This window comes from Benincasa hispida, chromosome 8, assembly GCF_027475165.1.
Source record: "Benincasa hispida cultivar pf3 chromosome 8, pf3_genome.v1.1, whole genome shotgun sequence".
Lineage (NCBI taxonomy): Eukaryota > Viridiplantae > Streptophyta > Magnoliopsida > Cucurbitales > Cucurbitaceae > Benincasa > Benincasa hispida.
The window spans coordinates 41,566,892-41,592,391 of record NC_143485.1 but is presented as its reverse complement, the minus strand read 5'-3'; the positions used below and the strand labels follow the sequence as shown (position 1 = coordinate 41,592,391).

General features: G+C 32.9%; 2 protein-coding genes and 1 pseudogene across 7 annotated transcripts; 2 read left to right on the top strand and 1 right to left on the bottom strand.

Annotated features, from left to right (window-relative positions):
* The first annotated feature begins 165 nt into the window (after window positions 1-165).
* LOC120083142 (uncharacterized) lies at window positions 166-10,462 on the top strand. 5 transcript variants are annotated; one of them, XM_039038727.2, is made up of 7 exons: window positions 166-406; window positions 2,075-2,185; window positions 2,288-2,334; window positions 2,446-5,271; window positions 9,189-9,293; window positions 9,469-9,643; window positions 9,999-10,462. In XM_039038727.2, exons 2-7 carry the CDS (start codon window positions 2,081-2,083, stop codon window positions 10,194-10,196), a joined length of 3,456 nt encoding a protein of 1,151 aa, XP_038894655.1. In that variant the 5' UTR covers window positions 166-406; window positions 2,075-2,080; the 3' UTR covers window positions 10,197-10,462. The 5 variants fall into 5 exon arrangements, with proteins under 5 accessions (XP_038894655.1, XP_038894653.1, XP_038894656.1 ...); XM_039038725.2 differs by having other exon boundaries at window positions 2,069-2,185; XM_090316416.1 differs by lacking the exon at window positions 166-406 and adding an exon at window positions 821-938 and having other exon boundaries at window positions 2,069-2,185.
* A 3,214-nt stretch (window positions 10,463-13,676) lies between these two features.
* Window positions 13,677-18,593, top strand: LOC120083050 (putative metal-nicotianamine transporter YSL5). Its single transcript, XM_039038570.2, has 6 exons — window positions 13,677-14,400; window positions 15,570-15,724; window positions 16,361-16,458; window positions 16,548-16,682; window positions 16,885-17,074; window positions 17,184-18,593. Exons 1-6 carry the CDS (start codon window positions 13,995-13,997, stop codon window positions 18,279-18,281), a joined length of 2,082 nt encoding a protein of 693 aa, XP_038894498.1. The 5' UTR covers window positions 13,677-13,994; the 3' UTR covers window positions 18,282-18,593.
* LOC120083667 (NADPH-dependent aldo-keto reductase, chloroplastic-like) lies at window positions 17,598-23,613 on the bottom strand (annotated as a pseudogene). The gene is made up of 5 exons (XR_016531301.1): window positions 23,404-23,613; window positions 21,312-21,487; window positions 20,809-21,021; window positions 19,690-19,868; window positions 17,598-19,472 (listed from the first exon to the last, which is right to left on the bottom strand). The product of XR_016531301.1 is annotated as an NADPH-dependent aldo-keto reductase, chloroplastic-like (transcript).
* Window positions 23,614-25,500: the final 1,887 nt, after the last annotated feature.

Sequence of the window (25,500 nt, the reverse complement as noted above, 5' to 3'; positions counted from 1 at the left end):
TCATAATTAAAAACCTTTTTTAACATTTATCAAAAATTCTATTATGATTTCACCACTAATGTATCACATTTTGAAATCCCAGAGACCGAATAGAAATTAGACCTAAATGTAGACTACATTCTTTATATTTTTTCCTTAAAATTATCATTCCCTCTCTAACTTTCTGTTCCCTTTGTACTCAATCGAGTGACTGCCATAAAATCTAGAAACTCAATCGTCAAATACGAACCAAAATATACTACTTTATCAGACTCACTCCTTTTTAAAGATAAACAAAAACTAGGAAATTTTAAGCAAGCCACCAGCAGATTCCAATAGAAAGTAGAAGATAAAAAGCTCATGTCCACTGGAAGAACAAGCTTTTCTCCTTGTAATTCCTTCGATAGTCTCCCGCTAATGGAAATGGGTCAGTTTTCTTCCACTTCTCTTAGCTAATCGCTCACTCGCTTACTTTCAATTCGCCAGTTTGTTCTGATTCAGTGAAATGGTTTGACAATCCAATTTTGGCGCTCCTTTTTTAGGAAAGCAATTAGAAATCATTGTATATTTTTCTAAAAGAGTCATTTTATAATCTATCTTAATTTATGTACTTTGTTTCTCTATTTTGAGTTGGATATGGCAGGGTAGGAAACTTTTACAATTTTGGCAAATAGTTGATTGTTATAGATTTTGTATGTTCCCCTGTAATCTGAATCTAAGGCCTGTATTTGGGGTGTAGATTGTGTCTAAATTGGTGTAGTTCTTAAATTGAGATTTTTCTTTTATCCTTTGATATTTCTGGGTCTAGTCAAATTTAGTACTAGGCTTCCTCAATGGTTCTTAATTTCGAGGGAGCAGTACCATGCATATGTTCTTCTTTTTCTCTATCTTTTTTTCCCCATAATATTTCATTGAAGTTTTGGGGCTTTTTTTTTGGTCTAACAAGTTTCTTTTGACTGGTAAGTTTTGCGTACTACAGCTTTTTGTTGTCTTGATTGGGGGAAGCCATTTCAGGGAGAAGGTTGTTTTTTATATCTGGGTATTGTTCCTTAATGCATGCACCTTATTTCTATTCTTTGGGTTTCTGGCTATTAGTTTGTTTTGGTTATGCAATTTTATGTCGTTTAGTTGGGTTGCCTGCAACAATTTGATGTTTTAATAAACATTTTCCTGGAGAAAAATGGGTTTAATGGTCTCTTCATCAAAGCTCTTTTTGTGCTTCTTCTTTCAAGAAGTTTGAGATTTCTGATCTTTCTATAGCGGGTTATTTTGCTAGAATCTGCCTGCATTTATTTGATGGTCACATAAGAGTTGTTTTGAGGTTCTAATTTCATGGTACCATGATCAGTTGACCCCCCTCCAGGGTTTTAATTTTGTTGGAAGCTAGGTTGTCCCGTAAGATTAGTCAAGGTGCGCATAAGGGTCCAGATATTAAGAAAAAAGAAATTTGTTGGAAGCTAACGTTGGGGTGGGCAAAGCCCTCCCAAGAATTATTGAGGCAAGTCATGAGCAAAATTATTCAATGTGTGGAGCTCCTGACAATGATTATAAAAAAGTGTATATTATGGTTGTAATCAAAAGATTGACACTCATTTCAAATGGATTGGATATCTTGAACTACTATTTGACAAAGATTCTTGTTATTTCTAGTTTCTTACTTTTACTCAATAAGGAAGTTGTCATTATTTGTTTTTCTTTTGGCCCCATCCCACATTAGATTTTCGTTCTCGTATTTTAATATTATGTTGATATTGCATTTATTGTTATTGTTCTGATCAAACGAATGGCATCATGTCAAAGCATTGTCTTTAAGACAAAATATGAAAACTCTAACGAACATTTTTTAAAGAAAAATATTTCTTTAGGTTACTCTTTCTTTTTCTTCATTTCTTTTCGTGAGTGTATTGTACGTATGTGGTATAGTGTCAAGATAAAAAAAATCACTTCATAGTCTCAAGACTCTCGGTATATATTCCATTATTCCTTTTCTAGAGTCCTTTTTGAACCTCTCTTCATGTAAACAACCTTACCGGTTGCCCTTGGAAATATATCTCTAGAATTCTTATCTTTTGAACCGTGTTGATGACAGTTACAGAAAACAATGCAGTGTGCTCCTTTAAGTAGTGATTTTCAGAAAGTTTTAGACAAACGAAAGGAGTCGCTAGAATTGAGACTGGAGGAAAACGGTTGTTCCAGAGGAATTAAGGTCCATAATTAAGAAAATTCTATTCTATTTGGTTTTGGTTTTGTTTGCATAAAATTGTGTCTGAATATTTTATATTTAAGTGTTATCCATCATTTGTTTCAGGATTCCAAAGTTTCTTCTTTTGCATGGAGGAACTTTTTTTATTACAGGTAATGTTTTAGTCATACAATTTTTGTGCTATAACTTTGTTCTGTTTCTTTATTTCAACATGGAGAAATTAGTGATTTCCATCTGTCTACTCGTTTGGTTTACTTTATCAGATGTGCCGTCATTAGTTTTCTTACAGTCGAATCTGATGGACTCTGGAGAATTGTTGCATTACCACTGCAATACCTAGATAGCGTGGATGTGAGCTGCCTGCCTCAAATGAATCAATTTACAGCTGAGAGAAAATTGGTGCAGGAAGGCCCTGCCTCTACTGGTACATACTCATTTAATTCATTCAGATGTAGAAGCTTGCTGGAGTCGAATAAAAAGTTATTGGATAGTAAAGCCATTAAGTCGTCAGATAAATCCTCTGGCAAGTTCTCTTGTACGAGTTCATGCTCCAGCTCTGCTTTGATGTCAAGTGACTCTAGTGCAATCTCTGACATCCCCAATGGCAGAGCTAAAATGCAGAGATATGGGAAGAAAAATCCAAGAAAGAAGGCAAAAAAGAAAGAAATAGAAAGTAAGAAGATATCTTCTGAATTTGTCTCTGCTGAAACGGAAGTATCATCCAAGGATTCTGCCTGTGGAAGTTTTTTGTCAAAAGCTTGTGGCAGTAATGATTCAGATTGTAGTGATAGATCTGTTTTGTGTTCCATTGCACAAGAAATTTTTCTGCCAGATTTTAGGGCCAGTAAAAATGGTTTTGAACGAGATTCTGAGAGGATTATTCAGCCACTTGGAACCGCAGATTCAATATCCTTTGAAATTGTTGATGAGAATGCATCTGAGGTTTCATCTTCTGCAATAAAGAATTATAGTGAGTATTATAAAGTTTGTGGATCCAGAAACCAGGCCCTAATCAAAGTACCTGGTTGTGCCCATGTCGATGGGGGAGTAAATTCAAGAGAGAGGTTATTTGCTGACAGCTGCAAGGATTTTTGCTTTAAGGATTCTTTGGATAATAATTCTCCAGATTCTAAGTGTGTTAGTTTAAACAGTAACACTGATAATTTTAACTTGAAATTAAAGGAAAAGAAAGGTTTTGGAGTTGATTTGTTGAAAGAACGAAGTTCACCTTCTAAAGAGAACTACTGTTTTCGTAACACAGTAAGAGATGTAGATGTGAATGCAGAAGTGGAGAGAGCCAATCATGGTATTCGAGAAAGTACTGTTAGTGAAACTCGTTCAGTCTTACCTGGAAAGAAAACTAAACAAAATAAAAAATTGGCCGGGAGTACAAGGATGAATAGATATGGTGGTCTGGTGAGTTCACAAAGGCGTACAGGGAAGGAAAACAGACATACTGTCTGGCAAAAGGTTCAAAGGAATAATAGTGGTGGATGTTGTGAACAGTTGGACCAAGTAAGTCCTATCAGCAAACAGTTTAAAGGCATCTGTAATCCTCCTGTTGGTGTGCAAATGCCAAAGGTCAAGGATAAAAGAACTGGGAACAGAAAACAGCTGAAAGAAAAATTTCCCAGGAGGTTGAAACGTAAAAATACTTCAGGACAAGAGAAGATCTATCATCCTACTAGGAATAGTTGTGGAAGTAATACTAGTTCAATGGTTCACAAATCACCAAATAAAAGTTTGGATATTCGATCAATGGGCTTTGACATAAGAAGATCAAGTGATGATCCAAGATCTCGTTTTCAAAATGATACTACTGATAAATGCACGACTTCCGAATCATTTGAAAGTACACAAGTCTGTCTAGGTGGACTGTTGTCAAACAAACTTATCTCCAATGGTTTGAATAGTCAAAAAGTAGAGAATGACTCCAGCTCATCACCAAGGTCATGCGACTCCTTAAATCAGTCAAATTCGGTAGAGGTTCAGTCTCCTGTCTACCTTCCTCATCTTTTCTTTCAAGCAACAAAAGGAAGTTCCTTGGCTGAACGCAGCAACCACAACAACCAACCTAGATTACCTCTTCAGAACTGGTTGCCAAGTGGAGCAGAGGGTTTGACCACCTTGGCCAGACCTGATTTTTCGTCTATGAAAGATGCAAGTATGCAACCTGTTGGCACTTCAGAAAAATCAATTCAAGAAAGAGTCAATTGCAACTTACTAAATCCTGTTTCTGTTGTAATTGAGGGGATTCAGCATTCTAGAGATGGGAATCATGGTCCTTTAGAACATGAATGTGAGGTGCAGAAGATGCATGGCTATGATACAACCACACTACAGGATCATAAGTATGAATTTGATGTGGATGAGCATTTTAGTTGCAAATCCTCACGTGAAGATGCTTCTAGAATGGAGCAAGCAGTGAATAATGCATGTAGGGCGCAATTGGTATCTGAAGCTATTCAAATCGAAACTGGTAGTCCAATTGCAGAGTTTGAAAGATTCCTTCATTTGTCCTCCCCTGTTATCAACCAGAGACCCAAGTTAAGAACTAGTGAAATTTCCCCAAGAAATCTGCCAGGTGATGTGATGCCATGTAGCAATGAGACGGACAACATTTCCTTGGGTTGCCTGTGGCAATGGTATGAAAAACATGGCAGCTATGGCTTAGAAATAAAAGCCAATGGTCATGAAAATTCAAATGGATTTGGCGCTGATAACTCTGCATTCCGTGCATATTTTGTTCCATTTCTTTCAGCTATTCAACTATTTAAGAGCCAGAAAACTCATGTTGGAACAACTACTGGTCCTGTGGGATTTGATTCGTGTGTAAATGATATAAAAGTGAAGGAGCCCTCGACTTGTCGTCTTCCAATATTTTCAGTGCTTTTTCCCAAGCCCTGTACTGATGATGCAAGCGTTCTGCGGGTTTGTGATCAGTTTCATAGTTCAGAGCAACATTTGGCTTCTGAAAAGAGGAAATGTTCAGAACAATCGGTCAACATAAAATTATCTGGAGAATCAGAACTCATTTTTGAATATTTTGAAGGGGAACAACCTCAGCAGAGAAGGCCATTATTTGATAAGTAATTGCTCTTACGCTTTTTTGGAAATTACTAGTCTGATTTTGTTGGTAATATATTGTCTAACTCAGATCTTTTCTTATCATACTTCAGCTTATTATTATTATTATTCATAAGAAACAAACTTTGCCATTGGAAACTACAAATGGGAGAGATGATACCCAAGTGTTGTGTGTTAAGACAAAGGAATGGTCTCACTCAGGGGGAATGGGCCTTCATTAAACAAAGAAACTGAGTGATTGACATCGAATAAGAGTCCATCCACGACATGAGAGGAGTGATCCAATTATATTATATGAGGGAGCCCGGACCTATCCTTTCTTTTTTATCAAAAATGTCCGTGCTGTAGAGAACCGATCCACTGGTCTTGATCCTATTCTATACGCACGCAATTTGTTTAGTAGTAAGGTAACTAGAAGCGGGCTAAAGCTACAAAAGGGGGACAAGATTCATCAATTAGGTGACAGCAAGGTTTGTGACCGTGCGTGCATGCAGACGGGGCAAGGAATAGGATACCAAATATAACAGATTAGTATCATCTCAGCTTTCTTCCCTAAACCTAAGTTTCTCCTAAACATCCTCTAATGTCTTTCCAACAAGTCTTTTAAAGAGTACCATTTATTGCACAAGACAAGGAAATCTTTGCTTTCTCTTGCAATGTATGATCAGAAAGTAGTTGTGGCATTCAAGCAGATGCATCATTCGATAAATGCTTAGTCAAACCCAACTTTTGGATTGATGATACCCACAATTAGAAGTATATTTGGAAAAGATGAATAAATGACAGCCCCTGAGGAATCATTTGGTAGGGATTGGGACTTCAGATGGGCTTAGAGCTCAGGTACTAGCTTTAAGCCTTGGAGTGGAAACTTTAATGTAGGAGTTGATATTTCTTGGAGTTGGCATAGGACCATGGAAAATCTCCTTGGATTAGCTGGATGTGCTCGTTGCCATGAATCCTAAAAGAACTAGGAGAATGAATGATCATCATTCTCACTACTCTAATAAGAGAGACACACCAATTAGAAGACATTCTACTCTATCCAGCAGTATTTATGTCTTTCAAGACAAATGTCATCATAAAAATTTTATTTTTGGAAATTTCCTTTTTATGATAGTTGGTCCGATGATTTGACAAAACAACTACGTTAGAAGCAAGTCGGCGAAGTACCAAGTAGTATATTTGTTAAAAGGAAATTAGGATTTATTCCTAATTATTTTATTTTCCATTATTATTTCCTTTTTGGTATTTTCCATTTATGTGTTTTCCTTTATTAGTTTATTGATGTCTATTTATTCACCTTGTAGAAGGTTGATTATGTACTCTGAATTATCTTGATATATTCAATAATATATGAATTTAACATGGTATCAGAGTATTAGGTTTCATCCCATTGAACCCTAGCTGCCAAAGTCCTGTTCGTTCTCTGCCTCCGTCAATCGAGATCGACGGAGGCAAACTCATTGCCCGTTACCAAAGGGTTTTCTGTTTGTTTTCCCCTATCGTACTAGGATTTTTTATCACACCTTTGTATACCAGGTCACCCAACCCTGCCTAGCTGCAAACCGCTCAAATCCGTCTGCTCCGTTCTTGTCGGGCCGTGAGTTTTGTGCTCCTCAGATCAGTCACGCCTCCCAGATCCAGCTGTTGCAAAGACCCGTTTGATTCAGATGCGTCCATCACCACCAACCCTTCGTCCGTTCAGATCCACTCCTGTCCACGCCAAACAGGTTCCGGCTCAGATCCACGCTTCTACTTCCCATCTCTGTAAGATCGACGTCTGGCGTCTTCAATACTGTCTAGATCTTCTATTCGATAGGTTTCTGTTTATGCATCTCGTGGGTTTGCTTCAAATTCGCCGTGGGTTTCTATCACGTGGATTTATGCCAAATGAAGGATTTCACGAAACATTGGTTTAGTCGTTGAAATAATTTACTCATACTGGTTTAATTTCAATCACTGGTTCGTTTTGGTCCAGCCCGGTTTGGTCAATGGTCAAGGTCAAAGAGTCAAATTTTTCAAATAAATCAATTCGGTTCAGGTCATTCAATACCGGTCGCGTTCAATCATACATGTTTTGGTTCGGATCAGTCAGCTTGATTCAGTTCAATTGGTTTTGGTTCACTCAGTTTGGTTTTATTCAAGTTGGTTCAATTTGGTTTATTTGCAACTCTAGCAAATCCGTTAGTGGAAAAAAAAAAAAAAAAAAAAAACACTTTTGTGGGTCTTTGTCTATTTTCAAATCAGCAATTCGTGGGTTTTGTTTTAGATTTCTCTATGAGGATCTTTGTTCCAACCAAGAAGTTCTTATTTCGTTCTTCGTAGGTTTTGTTATAGATCTCTATATGAGGATCTATGTCTCTAGCCCAAAAGGTTCTTGCTTTTGCTCTTCGTGGGTATCTGTTTCATTCCCAGATCTGCTGATTTGTTTTCGAAATCATCTATGCAAACTCAAGTTGTTCGCCAATCTACCACCTTAGTTTGAGGGAGGGTGTTAAAAGGAAATTAGGATTTGTTCCTAATTATTTCGTTTTGGTATTTTCCTTCATTAGTTTATTGAAGTCTATTTATTCACCTTGTGGAAGGTTGATTATGTACTCTGAACTATTTTGATTTATTCAGTAATATACAAATTTAACAGATTTTAATATATTCACCCAAATTATCCAATCTTCACAACACAGAATAGCCATTAGGGCTTAGCCACTTGGCTGACAATTCTCCAAAATTTCTTGCTATGAAGGTTTCACTCTGCCTTGGCCTCATTCCAACAATGGTGCATTCATCTCTTATTGGGGTTGGCCAGTTAGCAGTCTTCCCAAGAAGAAATTACCCTACTCCCCACTCTAAATTTTACGTAAGCATCCATATAAGTTTTTCTGTTAAAAACAAATTCCCTTGGCTCCACTGTATCCTTTGTCCTTTGTAAACCATCTACCGACATTAGTGCCATACATAATAACCACAACAAAGTGCCAAATAGTTGCTGTTGCCAGAGAAAATGCCACGCTCATTCCAATTCCATGCCATGCCACTTTTCTCTTTCTCAGGTTACCTCACTCGAGACTGCATCTTCTTGGGTTAAAGAGAAATTTTCCGTCAACTAAAACTTCTCCGTCTACCCTTATAATCAAACTAAATGAATTCTCTAACCTATCTCTCCATTAGTTAGCCGTATTATGAATTTCATAGAGAGAAAATAGGAAGGAATGTTGGATAGCACAGATTGAGAAAGAGTAGGGTGACCTCTTCTTAAAGGGGAAAAACTGTGTTCTTTCATTTAGTCAGTTTCCCCCAAACTCTTTTTATACTACTGGATTCCAAAAGCCAACCTTGATTACATGTCCTTCAAGAGGCATAGCTAAAGAAGTTGAAGGCCAATGAATAAATGTTGCATTCCATCTCTTTCTGCTTAAGAGGCATACCTAGAGATTCCAGTTGCTCTAAAACACTGAAAATTAAATATACAATCCTGTTGTCGACCCCACACAATTTTACTCTTGAAAACAAAATGTTTGGCAATGTCCCTTTCTTCTTGACACTACGAACATTTCAGGACAAAATCTTCACAATTTAACAACCGATAATTCAGATCCTTGTGAAAATTATGAAGAAAAACATTTTTATATTCATTATGAACTTGGAGTGGCCACTGGCATCTATTTATATATTTTTTTCATGATCTTGTGATTTGCCTTTGACCTTTTCTCCTTAATCAATAGCTTTATGATATATGCTGGTTTTAAGGGATGGTTGCATTTCAAATTTTGCATTCCAGGCTCCAGTTGCTTAATATAAGGATCAACCAATTGCTTGATATGTTGGTTATCTTAGAAAGCTGGACAGGGCTTGACACATCATTCTTAATGGCTAATTGAGAACTATTTTGAAATTGATCTCAGTTCTATTGTTGAATCAGGATACATCAGCTGGTCGAGGGAGATGGATGTCCACAAGGAAAAATATACGGGGATCCGACCATGCTCAATTCCATAACTTTGAATGATCTGCATGCTGGATCATGGTTGGTTATGACAGACATTTGCAAGTGTTTCCTGTAGTTCCATAGTCTACTAGAACTAGATCATATGTGACCAAATTCTTAATATATCTTTTCATTGTACAAAATAATATGAATGTCATCATGGATACAGCACCGCTGAAGACAAAAAAGTGATTTGATTGTTTTTGCATTTCAGGTACTCAGTGGCATGGTATCCCATTTATAGGATACCAGATGGCAACCTTCGAGCTGCATTTTTGACTTACCACTCATTAGGACATTTTGTTTCTAGAACTCCCCAATCTAACTCTCCAGATACAAATTCTTGTTTAGTTTGTCCAGTCGTGGGTCTTCAAAGTTATAATGCACAGGTAAAGTTTTGCTAATTCCCGCTTCTAATTCCTCAGGTTTCCTGACATTACTAATGGAAAGTGGTTGATTTACAAGATGTACAAACCATTGATTTTCTTCCTCCAAATCTTCAAGTGAAAGGGGAAATGTTTGAGTTGAAAAGGCCTAGCTTCTTCCGAGGGGGATGAAGAAAACCTCCTCAGTTTCAGCATAGTTGTCAATCCATTAAGTTTTGAACAGTCAACCTTGAGCGTGTTTTTCGTTTTACATCGATAAATTGTTATTTTCACATCCTAAACAAGGTTTCTAAAATTGTTGCATTGCATAAGGATTGATGTGCATCTTTCATAAACGTTCTCTTTGTTACATGTGCAGAATGAATGCTGGTTCGAGCCTAGAAACGGTAAGCCTACATTTACCCCTGGCTTAAATCCTCCTAGAATCCTTGAGGAGCGCCTGAGGACGCTGGAAGAGACTGCATCTCTTATGGCCAGAGCTGTGGTTAAGAAAGGAAATCTGAACTCTGAAAACACGCATCCAGATTACGAGTTCTTCCTCTCACGGAGACTGTAGTTACATAACCAGAGGTTTCATGCTTAGAACTTATCAAGGAGATTCTTTCCTTTTGTCAATATTCTTGAGAATTTAGTTTAGGTTAGGACCTAATCTCAAGTAGGATGTAAGAGAGCAGCTGATCTTAGTCTGTAATGCATTTACACAATGTTCTTTTTGTTACTTTGGTATTTTCCACCTCTTTTCTCTATCCCTTCATAAATACCTTCTAAATTGGTATATTGACTATAACAAGATGAAAGAGAATAAATGAAGTATCAACAAAACTGTACGTTTGAGTGTGTGTTAATAATCAAATATACTTTTTTTGGTAGATTATTTATCGTTTTTGTATGTTTCAAGTAGAGATTTTGATTTTGAAATTTGGTGTGATTTTGCGGGATTTTATATTTTAATTTAAAATTTTGGTTGCCAAGAAAATTAGTGTAAGCTAATAATTGAAAAATTGAGAAAAAAAAATGAAAGTATCTATATGAAAAAAATGAGTATATTTGTATAATTTATTTGTTTTTCAAACTTCAAGTCATATTTTTTTATATTTAAAAATACCTTTTTTTTTTTACTTTTTTTTTTAATTTTAAAGTTATTTTTACAACAAGATATTAAAGAATTTTCATATTCTAACGATCTAGGTATTTTTAAACTTTTTTTAAGTTTAAGATTATTTTTTAAACTTTTGAAAGTTTAAGGGTATTTTTTAAAATAAATTTTAATCGTATCCATTCAAAACTAATGACAAAAGTATTTTTTTAACTCTTTTTTAAAGTTTAAAGATATTTTTTAAACTTTTAAAAGTTTAAAAGTATTTTTGACATAAAGTATAAACTTAGTTCGAGTTTTTTTCTAAAAATTATTTTTTATAAAAAAAATATAAGCAATAGTGTTCTTCCACGTGGAATATGTAAAATTGATGTGTTGTCTCCTAGTCCTAGATCATTGACATTATTGTTGTTTACATACATCACGATGGGGAGAAGATTCATTGGATGGCAGCAATGCGGGGCCCGCTTGCCCGGCTTCCCATTTTTCAGCAGATCATTTTTAATTATGCCAACACTACCCATGGCCAATTATTGATCCACACGTCAATTATTATTTTTAAAGTATAATGAGACACTGTCATGAGATGAATTTTCAATATTCAAAATCTTTAAAGAAAAATTTATTGTTTTATATGTGTTGAGTTAACACGTAGATTGTCTACTGTTTATTTATATCTAATTTTAATTAGCTAGCAAAGTAAATCTCTAAAATAAAAGGATAATTTAACCATTTTTCTTAATGGCATTTTATTGATTTATTTTCTTTTTACCTAAATTACGTGTTCTTGGCGTTGGAGTTAAGCAACGGTATTCATTTAGGAAGTGAATTAGTTAGTTATTTACTAAAAGAAAAGATAATTCATTAGTTAGTTATTATTGTTATATTTTTATAGGATGGTTTTTCTTAAACCACTTTTTTATCATAGATTAATTTTGTTTGAATTATGAACTTACAATTCTCATATTAAAAAAATGTTTTCTAATCTCAAAAATATATAAAAAAAAAAAAAAAAGAGAGAGAGAAAAACACATACATCTTGTAATAATAAATTTATGTAAAATTTAAACGTGTTCTACATTAATTCATTTTTAATTTTTAGACAACTTCACTAATATGAGCACATTCATGTTAGCGCACACGATATCGATTTCAATAATTGGGTGTTATAGAGTAGAATACTTCTTGTTTTTAATGTGTTCAAATTTTAATTCATTTTTCTCTTTAAAGGTATTATTGGTGAGAAATTATAAAATTTAGATTACATGTTAGACTCTCAAATTATTCATTATTTTTTCTTAAAAGAAAAAAAATTAATTAAATAAATATAACTAAGCAAATATCTCCACAGCAGAAAAAAAAAATATAAACGGTTCTAAAAGGAAAATATAATTCACAAATAAGAGTGATGGTCGGTTCTATTTTGTCGATTTTGGAGTCAACTAAGAACCAAACTGAACCAATCAGTTTTATAAAGAAGGGATCAAAACTAATGTCCAATAAAAAACAAAACCAATAGTTTAGTTTTATTTAGATCGGTTTGGTTCTTGGTTTTTGGCATTTTCTCTTTTTCTTCCAACTTTTTTATCTTTATTTTCACTTTATTTTGAATCGGTCTTGTTTACTAATTTCAAATTAAAATTGAGGTTATTTCTTTATTTATAAATTGCAATTTGACATTTTTTGTTTTTTCATGCCATTTTTCTAAATTAAAAAAAAATATACACGTTCCATAATAATTGATTTTTATCTAAACATCAAATTTATATGCACCATAATAATTAAAATACTAAAAAAAACACCTAATGAAGAGTTTACTTTTAAGGACATATATATATTATTGATTCGATTCAGTTTTGATTGATTTTTCTAATAAAAACTGATCCGAACCAATATTTTTTTTGCTCCAAATACAAATCAATATGTCCAATTTTATACTAAAAAACCAAACCAAACCATTGAATCGATTTGACTTGATTTGGATTTTCGATTTTTCGGTTTTGCACTCCTACACATAAGAAAGCTAACTTCCCAACTACTCTTGACATTTTGTATGGCTATGATAAAATATTATGTTTATTACCGAAAATAAAATTTCAAAATAAAGACCTCCATAACTTCATCCTAATACAAATACGTTTGTTATAAATAAATAAATTATATAATGTAAAAATACGTCCATAAGTTTTTCGGTATATTAAGTAACTTCACCCTAAATAGTCTCTAATTTTTAAGTAATTTTTATTTTAACTCTTGATCTCTCTTTAACTTTTTGAAAGTTCACTCCATCCTATTTGAATTAAAAAGGTTCAATTATTAATAAAATTTTGATAAATCATTAAATTATTTATTCAATTAACATATTAAGACATTTTACTGTTAACAAAAATTTACTACGAATGTGAACTTATGTCCTTATGCTAATTGGCATGTACATCTCTCTTGACTAGGGATGTATAATAGGGAGAGTCGATTTTTCGACCAAACTGTCATCGAACTAATTATGGTCAGTTTAGTAAATGTGACCTCAACCATTGAGGAGTGCAAATCGATCATCGTTCGGTCAGTTTTGGTTGGTTTTTTCTTTAATCTTTTTTTAAAATTGTTGGTTTGAATTTTTTTCCAAACCGACACCAACCAAACCTCTCCTCTTCTCCAACCGACCTCCTTTAGTTCGGTCGGTTCACTTTTTCAATCTAATATGCCTACTCCAACTCTTGACGTCGCAATCAACTTGCAATAGCATTAAAAGAAAAATCAACTTAAATGAAAACTTTATAAGGTATAAAAAGGTAAAGTTGAGAATTTTAAAAAAGCAAAGACTACTTTAAGAATAAACTTTATATATGTATATATAAAGTCGGAAACTTTTTAGTAGACTTAGTCCTAAACTTAAAACAAATTATTACATTAAATAATAGCATAGCTAAGCAACGGGGGGGGAGTAAAGTTATAGTAGTAAATCAGAGCGTGAAAAAATGAGGGAAGTGAGGAAATTTCCATCGGCCAAGTTGGCAACTCCTATCACTGTCGAGCTCATGGCTCCTCTCCAAATCGCCGACTTGGAAGTCAATCGGAGACCAATTTGGGCTATTCTTTTGTCTTGTTTCCAACAATTTTTCATCCAAGCATCAAATGATAGCTACATCCTCAATCTTTGTGCGGTTTCTATGAATTCCACTTCTTTGGTTCAGTTCATCACAAGTTTCATTTTCCAGTTCTGATTTTAACCTCTTAAATCGTTGATATCAAGACGTTATGGAGGAGGAACGAGTGGATGACCGTGTTGTGAAGCGTTTGGATTCAGAACGCGATCCAAATCAGAAGAACAGGCAGAGATTTGGGGGTGTAGGTGGAGTATTATCGATTGAGGAGTTCTTTGAGGACCAAGAAGTTCCTTCGTGGAGGAAGCAGCTGACGTTTAGGGCTTTTTTCGTTAGTTTTTGGCTGAGCGTTTTGTTCAGCTTCATTGTAATGAAGCTCAATCTGACCACTGGTATTATACCTTCACTCAATGTGTCTGCTGGTCTATTAGGTTTCTTCTTTGTCAAGTCGTGGACGAAATTTTTGGAGAGATCAGGTCTCTTGAGGCAGCCTTTCACCAGGCAGGAGAATACCGTCATCCAAACCTGTGTTGTTGCCTCGTCTGGTATCGCTTTCAGCGGTTTGTTCCTTAACCATTTTCATTCACTGCTTGTAGTTTCTTGTTTACTTAATTTGGACTGGAGTACTAAGCTCGATTTCAAGTTTTCGAATACTATTATTTTCCCCTCGTTGGTTTGTTGTTTTGTTGTGCGTTCTTGGGGCAGATTTTGGTGAACTTCTGTGATCAGTTCTGTGCCATCATCTTGATTGCTCTAGTTTCCTATTAAGAGGGAGTGTGATGAGTATGATTGCTCCGATCTTTTTTGGGTGAATGATTGCGGCTTGCTTGTAATTAACTTACATATCTGTTTATTTTTGTGCGTGTAGCCTTGCTTTTGTTATTTGTTTTTTTTTTTTTTTTTCTAATGGAAGTAGCTGCAACTTGCATATACATAAACAATTAGAAAACTTACTTTCCGATATAAATAAGGTTGTATCTCCTCTGAAAAAATTATTGGCAGAAAGTCGTCTTATATATATTACATATTGCAGAAGTTGTTGACCGTACCTTGGAAGCTCAGCTACTTACTTGTACTGTAGTTTTTCCTTGGCCTTCCATCACCATGACAGGAACATTTTAACATTCGTCTTTCAATTGAAGAAAAATGTTACTCATTTGCCCAGAAGCCTGTGAAGCTTACTTCATTACTCTTAGAAATGTATAGGAAGCCAGTTTACTAAGGCTATTTATACACCAAGCTTTCAAGAAATGATTCCTTTTTTTTTTTTTTTGGGATAAGAAACCAATTTCATTGACTTATGAAATTTACAAAAAGTGGTCAAAGCCAAGCCAAAGGAGTTACAAAAGAAATCTCCAATTGATCAAAAAGAGAAGAAAGATTATAAGAATTAAAGAAAGATGTACATTTGCACCATGTCATAGCATGAAAAATAGTGAGCTCAAAATAGCAATTAAAGGAGCTTCCCTTATCATTGAAAAGACGTTCGTTTCTCTTCTTCGACGTAATCCACAAAAAAGCACGAATCAAATGCAGCCACATGATCTTCTTTTGTGTGGGAGAATCTCGGTAGACTATTATTACTGAGTACTGTTTCTTCTGTGGGAGAATCCTGGTAGACTATTATTCCACATCATTAGAAATTATTAGAAATCCATGGACAAATCATTAACTAATTCCTGATTTCTGTTGGACTAAATTGATTTTTTTTTTTTTTCTCTATTCACAGGAGGTTTTGGAAGTTATTTATTTGGAATGAGTGAGCGGATTGCTCATAAAGCATCAGGCAGCAAAGATTTCAAAGATCCATCATTAGGATGGATGATTGGTTTTTTATTTGTTGTTAGCTTTCTTGGCCTCTTCTCAGTTGTACCCCTGCGAAAGGTATGCTGTCATATTGCAAGTTGGAACAAATATTTTCACTTTATTACAACTAAAGCTTTAGAGTTGATTTTATCCCAAACTAAGCTATGAAAACTTTGATGCAACATATATTAATGTGAATAAATTGATACACAAACAACTGCAACGTAATACATGGTGAAGGAACTTTCAGATACTATTATATCACACAAGATACGCCCATACCTTTATTTAGGGCTTCTATGAGTGTTATTTCTATAGATGAGTTTGTCTTGTTCTTAGATTCTAGATGATATATTGAATATTTTTCCTCTATGGTTCAACTTCATTGGAGAATTTCTTTTTCCCTCCTGATGTTCTATAGAGTGGTTGAGTGTGTTTTTTTGTAACATTTCCTTTCTCCTCCTGTAATTCCTTTTAAGTGAATTATTTCTTACTCAAAAGATAAACCAATATGAGCATAGCTTGACTTATACTCCTTCGTCCTTCCCTCGAGGTCGAAGGTTCAATTTCTCATGCCCCACATTTATCCTACTCAAAAGATAAGGAAAAGAACAGAAATTTATGCTCCCAAGTTGATGTTGCAACACATGTTGACTTGAAATTATCCATTATTATTTTGAATCTTTGATCACTTTGACTCGGGATTAATTGCAGATCATGGTCATAGACTTCAAATTAACTTATCCAAGTGGTACTGCAACTGCTCATTTGATTAATAGTTTCCACACTCCCCGAGGAGCAGCACTAGCAAAGTAATGCGTTGTTATGCATGATAAATTATAATGATATTAAAATGAAAGCCCTTCTAATATATACTCTTTTTTTTTGCCTAATATTATAGGAAACAGGTGAGATTGCTTGGCAGGTTTTTCTCTGTGAGCTTCTTGTGGGGCTTTTTTCAATGGTTCTTTACATCTGCAGATGGTTGTGGATTTGCACATTTTCCAACATTTGGGCTCAAAGCATATGCAAACAAGTATTACTTATATCTAATGGCTTCACTTTGATTTTTTAGCTTATTCTTCAATTAATTCAGGGAACTTGATTGCTATATCTTTTATATATACCTTTTACGTCGATACATGAAGATTTGAAATTTTCAAGAATAAAACTTATCGTTGCAATTTCAAGACACTGTCACATGTGGATTCACTATGTTCTTCTGGTTAATTATGTAGGTTTTACTTTGACTTCTCAGCAACATATATTGGAGTGGGGATGATTTGCCCCCACATAATAAATGTATCAGTGCTTGTTGGAGGAATTATCTCCTGGGGCATAATGTGGCCTCTCATAGAAGATAAAAAAGGTCAATGGTATAGTGAGAAATTAAGCTCAGATGACCTAAGTGGACTTGAAGGTTATAAGGTGATCTTTCATCTCAAACAAGAAAACTATTTCTCTTCTCTTCCCCCCCAAACCACAAAAAGAGATAAAAACCCTCTTAAAAGGGGACTTATTTTTACATTGACCTCAGGTATTTATAGCAATAGCTATAATTCTTGGTGATGGCCTATACAACTTCTTCAGAGTATTGTCTCGGACCCTCTCCGGATTGTTCGACCAACTTCAACGCAGAAGAGAGAGTGAAGATTTTTCCATGGAAAACTCATCAAGGTCTGAGTTATCTTATGATGATGCACGAAGGAAACAACTTTTTCTTAAGGATCAAATACCAATCTGGTTTGCCATTGGAGGCTATGTTGTAATTGCTGTAGTGTCGATGAACACTCTTCCACACATCTTTCCCCAGCTAAAATGGTATTATATTTTGGTCATCTACATCTTTGCTCCTATCTTGGCCTTCTGTAATGCATATGGATGTGGACTCACAGATTGGTCTCTGGCATCCACTTATGGAAAGCTTGCCATTTTCACAATTGGTGCATGGGCTGGGCCCTTGCATGGGGGAGTTATTGCTGGTCTATCAGCTTGTGGGGTCATGATGAATATTGTCTCTACAGCCTCAGACCTTATGCAGGATTTCAAAACTGGTTATCTAACTTTAGCTTCACCTCGCTCCATGTTTGTCAGCCAAGTAGTCGGCACAACCATGGGCTGCATTATTTCCCCTTGTGTCTTTTGGCTCTTCTACAAGGCATTTGATGATCTTGGTCTTCCAACTGGTGAATACCCGGCCCCTAACGCAGTTCTTTTTCGCAACATGGCTGTGTTGGGTGTTGAAGGCATTTCAAGTCTACCAAAGAATTGTCTTACCTTTTGTTACGTGTTCTTTGCCAGCGCAATTTTGATTAACTTGATTAAAGACTTGATACCAAAAAAGTGGGCAAGGTTCATTCCCTTACCCATGGCAATGGCTATATCATTCTATATAGGACCATACTTTGCAATTGATATGAGCCTTGGTAGTCTGATATTGTTTGTGTGGCAGAAGTTAAACAGAACCAAAGCCGAAGCATTCGGTCCCGCCGTAGCATCTGGTTTGATATGTGGGGACGGGATTTGGACGTTGCCTAATTCAATTTTGGCTTTGGCGGGAGTCAAGGCGCCAATTTGCATGAAGTTCCTTTCAAGGTCAACCAACGCAGAAGTAGATAAGTTCTTAAGATCATAGATCTGAAATTTTGACTCTTTGAATTTATCTATAGCTTTGCGGTAGCTAAATACATGTATGGGCTAAATTATCTCAACGCCACCCTCTTCTTTTGGTTTCTTTTATGTTTGTATTGGTTTCTTTGGGGGCATGGGAGAGCCAGGCTTTATTCTGTTGTATGGCGAAGGGCAGTTGTGGTGAGATTCGAAGATAGAAAGAGGGAGAAGCAAAATTTTACTGGACAATGATGAAAAATGTGGCCTAGTTTTAACATGTATTTATATGCTAGATATAATGGTGAAAATAAATGTTAAATTAGGTGTATTTGTGAAATTTAGTTCCATTTTCTCTTTGATGTTAGTTTCAACTTGGTGATGAAATAAAGTATTAAATAGATGCCAGGTTCAAAGTATATTGAGATTAAAATTTTAAAGCACATTAAAAATAGGTTAAATTATATAACATATCATACAAGTTAGTATAGCTAAAAAATGGCAGGCTGTATATGTTAAAGAGATGTGATTTGAATTCCTTTTCTCTTTTTATGTTAAAAAAAAATTAATCTTATTCTTCTAAAGTTGCAATATTACCTATAACTTTGTATAAATCTTTTAAAACAACGCTTGGAATAGAAATTTTCTAAAATGTCATAAGGAAGTTAGGAGTTGGAACAATGTGTTGACCTAAAATACTGCAACAATTCAAATCTTCGTTCTAGGTTATTGCTACCTATCACCCTCTCAAAATCTAAGTTATTATTATTTTTTTTAAAAAAAAAATTTGGTGTTAAGTGTTTAATTTAAAAAAACAAGTCATTTTGGAAGAAATTAGAGTGTTCGGCAACCGCTTAAGGTTGTTTTTCATGTGTATTTTAATCTCTTTTTTATTAAAATTGTTTAAATAAAAATAAGTTTTTTGAAAAATATTTTTATTTCAAGTCAATCCAAATACACCTTAAATTAAACTGTAATACATTAGAAATAATACAATCAAATTTCACCATCCCATAATTCTTGAATATTCTTGTATGGGCTTGTTGTAGCATTGACCAGAAATTGACCTAGCCATCTTTTTTTCCTCCAACTTGTCAATTTCTTTCAAATCTTCTTCATCTAGTTTGAGATCAAAGGAGGCCATGTTCTCCTCTAGTCTACTTTCATTGAAGCTCTTCACTACTGCACTTCCTCCCATTGTTAATATAGCTTAAAACAACTTGTCCATGTTTGAAAGTGATTTTGAAATGGTTAAAATCACTTCTATCAAGTTTAAAATTATTCTAAAACACGTCTTTCATCACTAAAAATCAATTCAAAGTTTAATTTACATGTTTTTAAATGCAATTTTACTATAAAAATTGATTTTCCGATGATTTTGAAAATGACAAGTAATTTTAAACATTTTAAAATGAAGTAGATGAAGAAATAGTGACTACCTGTGCTGGAGTTGCTTTGTGCTTGGAAGCAATAGAATAAACAATTGGATCTTTGAGCAAATTCTTTAACCCAAATGGATTCCATGGACTCCCAAGAGGTGAATATGCAGTCACATGTACATTGTTTGAAAAGCAAACCTCTCTCAGCTTTCTTTGCTTCCACATTAGGTGCATTTCTACCTACAAAAATAAACAATTTTTATATTTATATTACTTTCAAGTTAATTTAATTTGCACTCTGGTTTACTCAACTCTTCTTGTGAATTTTTTAATCATGTTAAGGGATAGGTAGATGAATATGTTTACACATGCCATATAAGCCTTTTTTTTTAAATGATATTCCTAGTATCATGGATCTTTAAAATGGTAATTGGCGTATTTATCTATTAAGATATGATCAGTTCTATAAAATAAATACTAAAATTTGAATTTTTTTTTTTTTTTTTTTTGAAAGAAACATTATCAAACTATTAAATAAGTGCCAAGATATCTGAATTGAAATAAAGTGAGACAAAACGTTTCCCTCTCTAAACAATATGAAGTGTTTCAAACATATTTAAATCTAAAAGTCAACCAAAAAAAATGTTCCCAAAATTCAAACACAGAGTTACAACAAGCCTGATTAGCAAGGAAATGAGCTTAGAAGGTTGCAATTGTGATAAAAAAAAAATAATAATAATAATAATTAAAAAAAAAAAAAAGTAATGATTAGTATAAGCCTACATCCTCTTCTCTTACACACAAAGAAAAAATATTAAATAAAATATTTTCTAAATTTTTTTTTTACCATGTGTCAGAATTTTATTGGACAATCTCTTAAGATGCATCAAGATAGATGCCACCAAGGGAGCACCAAGTTTTATTTAAAAAAACAAAAAACAATCTCCTAACCATTCAATAATTTGACCATATTATAAGCATTAGTCTCCACCTAAATATATAGGGGCTATTGGCCGAAAAAGCTCGAGGACCAACGCAAATAGCTTGGATCTCAAGACAAAACCAACACACCAATGAGCTATAATGTATCAACAAATCGTAAAATAATGTGTTTTTTCCAATATAAATATAGTTCAACTGACATAAAACGTGTGTTTTTCGATTAAATAAAATAACATGTCTGATTAACAGCAGGAGGTAGAGAAGCAAAATCTAGCAAGTGTAAGATCTTTTTGGCCCAAGTCCACACACTTTTCCATATGAGCCCATGTGCTCTCAAGCTCCAACTCATCCAACTCATCTTCATTAGGAACCAAATTGGAAGCCCATGGCTTTAGCTTCACTGGCCAATGGATCAGGTAATTGTCCACGTATTCCAACCCTAATCGCCTACAATATATTATTCATTTGTTTAAATACTACTTTAGTCTCAATATTTTAATTTTCGTTCATTTTAGTTTTTAAACAATTTTAAAAAGGTAATCATTTTGGTTTCATAAAAATAAATCAAAGTTGAAAGTATAGAGTCTAAAATGAACAAAAACAAAAAATACAAAGACAAATAGTATTTAAACCTTATCTTCTTCATTTATAACTAATTCAACCCTAAACTAATAAACCTAATTCTCAAATAAAGTGTAAATTATAAAGACTTTAGCAATAAATATGAAGTTACTTACTTTAAAGACCTGTTAAGAGCTGAAAATGGATCATGGTGCTCATTGCACCATAGCTTAGTAGTCACAAAAATATCTTCTCTCTCCACAATCTGATTTTCAATTGCTTTCTTTATAGCTTTTCCAACTGCTTCTTCTGAACGATAAACACTTGCAGTATCCACATGCCTATATCCAATCTGCATTTATATACATAAAGTCAACGCTTTAGTTGATGTTGATGTGTGGTGGCAGGTTAAGTAGGATCTCGTCTCGGTGTGGTGCTCGGACAAATTCCAACCTAGACCCATCCGTTCTAGAGCTTGGGCAAGTTTTCTTTGAACATACCTTTCAACTTTGAAATTATTCCAAAATATTATATTTTTCATTAAAATAATGGATAGAAATTGACGTGACTGCTAATATGTAAAGATTAGAAAGAGTATCTGATATTATATTTACAACTATATAGAAGATTAAGATCGTTATTATCATTTATTTCACCTCAAAAGGTATCATTAAAATTATTTACAAAATCAATTTTTACACAATTGGACGTTGATTTACATAAATGATGTTGTGAATGGTGTCACATATGCTTCCTAATCTTTACACGATAGCCATCGATTATTATCATCCATCGATTTTATCTTATTCTAATCCCAAGAAGGAAAAAAAAACTCTCCAAATGTATTTTTTGGGAAAAATTTCAAAGTTCAATGGTAAAAGTGAAACTTTTCATAGTCTATCAACAAAACTGAAACTTAATCAGAAGCTTAAGTGTATTTATAAAATTGAACAACAAATTTCATATATTACCCATAGCATACTAGAATTTTTCTCTTAAAGGCTGTTTGAGAGGATAGAATGCAATCAGGATTACTGGATGGAAATCAGAAGATTGTTAGAAAGCATGATATATTGTAGGCAGAATGGACATGGAATCGTGAAGTGTGACAACGGTGGGAAAAAGGACTAAGTTGAAAAATGTGGGAATGAAATGAGTTTGGTATTACAAATCGTACCCAAAACCCTCAATCTAAACATGAATTTTTTATTACATTTCATTCTAAACTCATCCCATTCCAGTAAAACAAATATGCCCTTCGTTTTTACGCTATTTGTTTTCAAGAAACTCATATAAGTGTTCGTTGACTTGAGCATAATTTCACTAGTCAAAATATTATACCTAAGTATTTAAATCTTCCCTTTCTCTTGGATTAAAATGATAAAGCTTACCGGAAATTAATCCTACAATTTTAATATTAATATTTAATATATTTCTATATTCTACTTAAAAAAAGATAAATTAAAAAAATATAGGAAATTATTTCAAATGATAAAGCTGTTGAAAATATTTACAAAATATAGCAAAATTTTAAAACTATTAATGATAGACGCTGATAGATACTAATAAACTTCTATCCGTGATATTGTCTATTAGTGATAGTTCTAATATATTTGGAGAGTTTATTGGTGTCTATCAGCATCTATCATTGATAGTTTTAAAATTTTGCTATATTTTATAAATATTTTGATTTATTTTTTTATATTTAAAATCAGTCGTAGAAATCTTTCTAAAATGAGGTTGATCTTTCATTCATATCATACAAGTTTTTAACCACACAATACTGTAGGATTTTTTTCTTTAATTTTTTTTCTCCTTTTACAACCTTGTAAAATATTAGTAAAAGAAAATTCCAGAAATTTTTCCATACTTCTACATTAAAATGTAATCATGACCCACAAATCAAAAATAATTGTAACGGGTAATACTATTAAATTTATAATATTTTTAAATAATGACAAATATAGTTTGATATATCATGGATAAACTCCAAAAATCCTAAAAAAAAGAAAAAAACAGTGAGAGAAAAAGAGTGATGGTGTCCAAGATCGGACGGTGGACAGAGGCAGGCAGCATAAAAACTTGACGGCAGTCTGACTAGACCGAAGCTAAATCGTGGATTTGTCTACGATTAACAACCCTATTTTTGTTAAAAAAGAAAATTCTTCCCCACTATTTTTGTCATTATTTTTAAAAAAAAATTGAGTTCAAAGAAGATGTATTTTCCGTTAATAGCCGTTGATTAAATATTTTATTTATATTAATTACCTGGATGCCCTTGATTATAGCAGCTTCAATTGGATCTCCATTGAGAGAGTAAGTGAAGGTGCCGAGTCCAAGCAAAGGAATGCTTCCTCCGTAACTCAATTGCCTTCTCATATCTCATTCACATGGAACTACAAAATATTTTCGAAATTTATTGAACAAATAAAAATTATAAAAATAACTATATTTGCCCCAATCATTTCAACTTTTGGTTTTTTTTTTTTTTCCCTTTAAAATTGTAAGTCTTATTTTCGAAATTTATAGGAAAAAAAATTATAAAAAAAAAAATATATTAAGCACAATCATTGCAACTTTTGTTTTGTTTGTTTTTTTCCCTTAAAATTGTCCTCGTCTTATTATAACTTAAAGAGCAGTTATTTATAGCCTAAGATGATTAACTTATTAAAGATAATTAATCTAAATTAACAATTTAACTACTTTTAACTAAATTATATACATAAGTAAGTATAGCTCAAGTGGTATAAAATGTGTTAACCACTAAGTTTAACTTTTAAAAATTAAAAACTAGGTCTTGTTTGATAAAATTTTATCTTTTAAAAATTTATTATTTTTCTCAATTTTCTTACTTTCCTTTTTCTATAAGAAACGTATAAAATGCTTATTCAATTTCAAGAAAAAGAAAAAAAAAAACTACTTATGTGTTAATGTAGTGTTTAGAAATTTTAGTTTTTAAACTATAAATAAATTATTTAAAAATATTATTAAAAAAAAAGTTTCAAACCCCACTTGATAATGGTATTGCTTTTTGTTTTCTATTTTAAAAATTTAACCAATACATATTACTTCCATAAAATAAAATGTCGTGTTCTATTACCTACTTTTTAAAAACATCTTTAGAAACCTAAACAATTTTTTAAAACTATATATGTGTGTGGTTTTGTTTTTTAAATTTAACTTATATTTTAAAGAGGCAAAAAAAATTTCCAAAAACTATAATAAAACAGATATAATTTTCAAAAGTAAAAAATGAAAGACTGATCAAATAATTTAAGCAACATAACATCGAACCCTTGGAAATAAAATTTTATCATAATGGTTGGGAAAAGTGATACCTTTCACGATAGCCCACATGTCCTTTGTCTCTATATGGCAGAAATACTTTGAGAGTGAAAAAACATGTTTCACGTGTAATCTAGAGATGTCAACTGATCGAGACAGTGATGGATAGGATGAGATTTGACAGAGAAGACATGTTTAATTCTCATTTTCGCATAATTTTTTATTTAGTTTTGTGGGGGTCGAGTCGAGAAAAAATTTCCATTTATTTTTTATTTATTTACATATATTTTTTAATTTATTCGCAACCAAATAGATGAGTGTTTATGATTTAAGTTAAATTATAAAAAATATTTGTGAACTTTGTATTTTATGTCAAAAATACCTGTAAAGTTTCAAAAAAATGTTCTTAAACTTTTGAAAAAAATGTTTAAAAAATATCTTTATCGTCAGTTTTATATAGAAACCATTATTATTTTATTTAAAAATACTCAATAATTTTCAAAAGTTTTAATAATGCCCCTAAATTATATTTTTGAAAAGATTCAAAAGTACACCTAATGTTAATATATGAATGGAAATTGTTAATATTTTGTTTCAAAAATATTTATAGACTTTCAATGCTTTTAAATCTTAAAGAAAATATATAACTACCAATAATGGAATGTGGATAAAGGTTTAGAGCATTTATTTTTACTACTATTATTATTTAAAGTTAAGAGCACCAACTTTTGTTTTCACAATGAGTTAGTAACGGTTTCAATTCATATACTAACTCTAAAGATATATATATATATATATATATTTTAAGTATAAAGACATTTTTTTTAACTTTTGATAGTTCATGAATACTTTAAGATAAAATACCAACAATTTCATTGAGGAATATTTTTCTTAACTTCTTTTGGACTATTTAAAAGTACTTTTAAAATTTTTGAAAGTTTGAATACATTTTTAAAACAAAGGGTAAGGTTTAAGAATATTTTTTATAGTTTACCCTTTATTTCATACTATATTACCTTCCAAATTGTATTTTATATTTATTTATTTGATTATATATAATAAATAAAAGTTATTAATGAC

Coding starts and splice junctions, on each gene's coding strand:
- LOC120083142 (XM_039038727.2), top strand. CDS start 2,081: ATGCAGTGTGCTCCTTTAAGTAGTGATTTTCAGAAAGTTTTAGACAAA. Junction 2,335..2,445: donor AGGAACTTTTTTTATTACAG/GTAATGTTTTAG, acceptor TTACTTTATCAG/ATGTGCCGTCATTAGTTTTC. Junction 9,644..9,998: donor TTCAAAGTTATAATGCACAG/GTAAAGTTTTGC, acceptor TTACATGTGCAG/AATGAATGCTGGTTCGAGCC.
- LOC120083050 (XM_039038570.2), top strand. CDS start 13,995: ATGGAGGAGGAACGAGTGGATGACCGTGTTGTGAAGCGTTTGGATTCA. Junction 16,459..16,547: donor CGAGGAGCAGCACTAGCAAA/GTAATGCGTTGT, acceptor CTAATATTATAG/GAAACAGGTGAGATTGCTTG. Junction 17,075..17,183: donor GTGGACTTGAAGGTTATAAG/GTGATCTTTCAT, acceptor CATTGACCTCAG/GTATTTATAGCAATAGCTAT.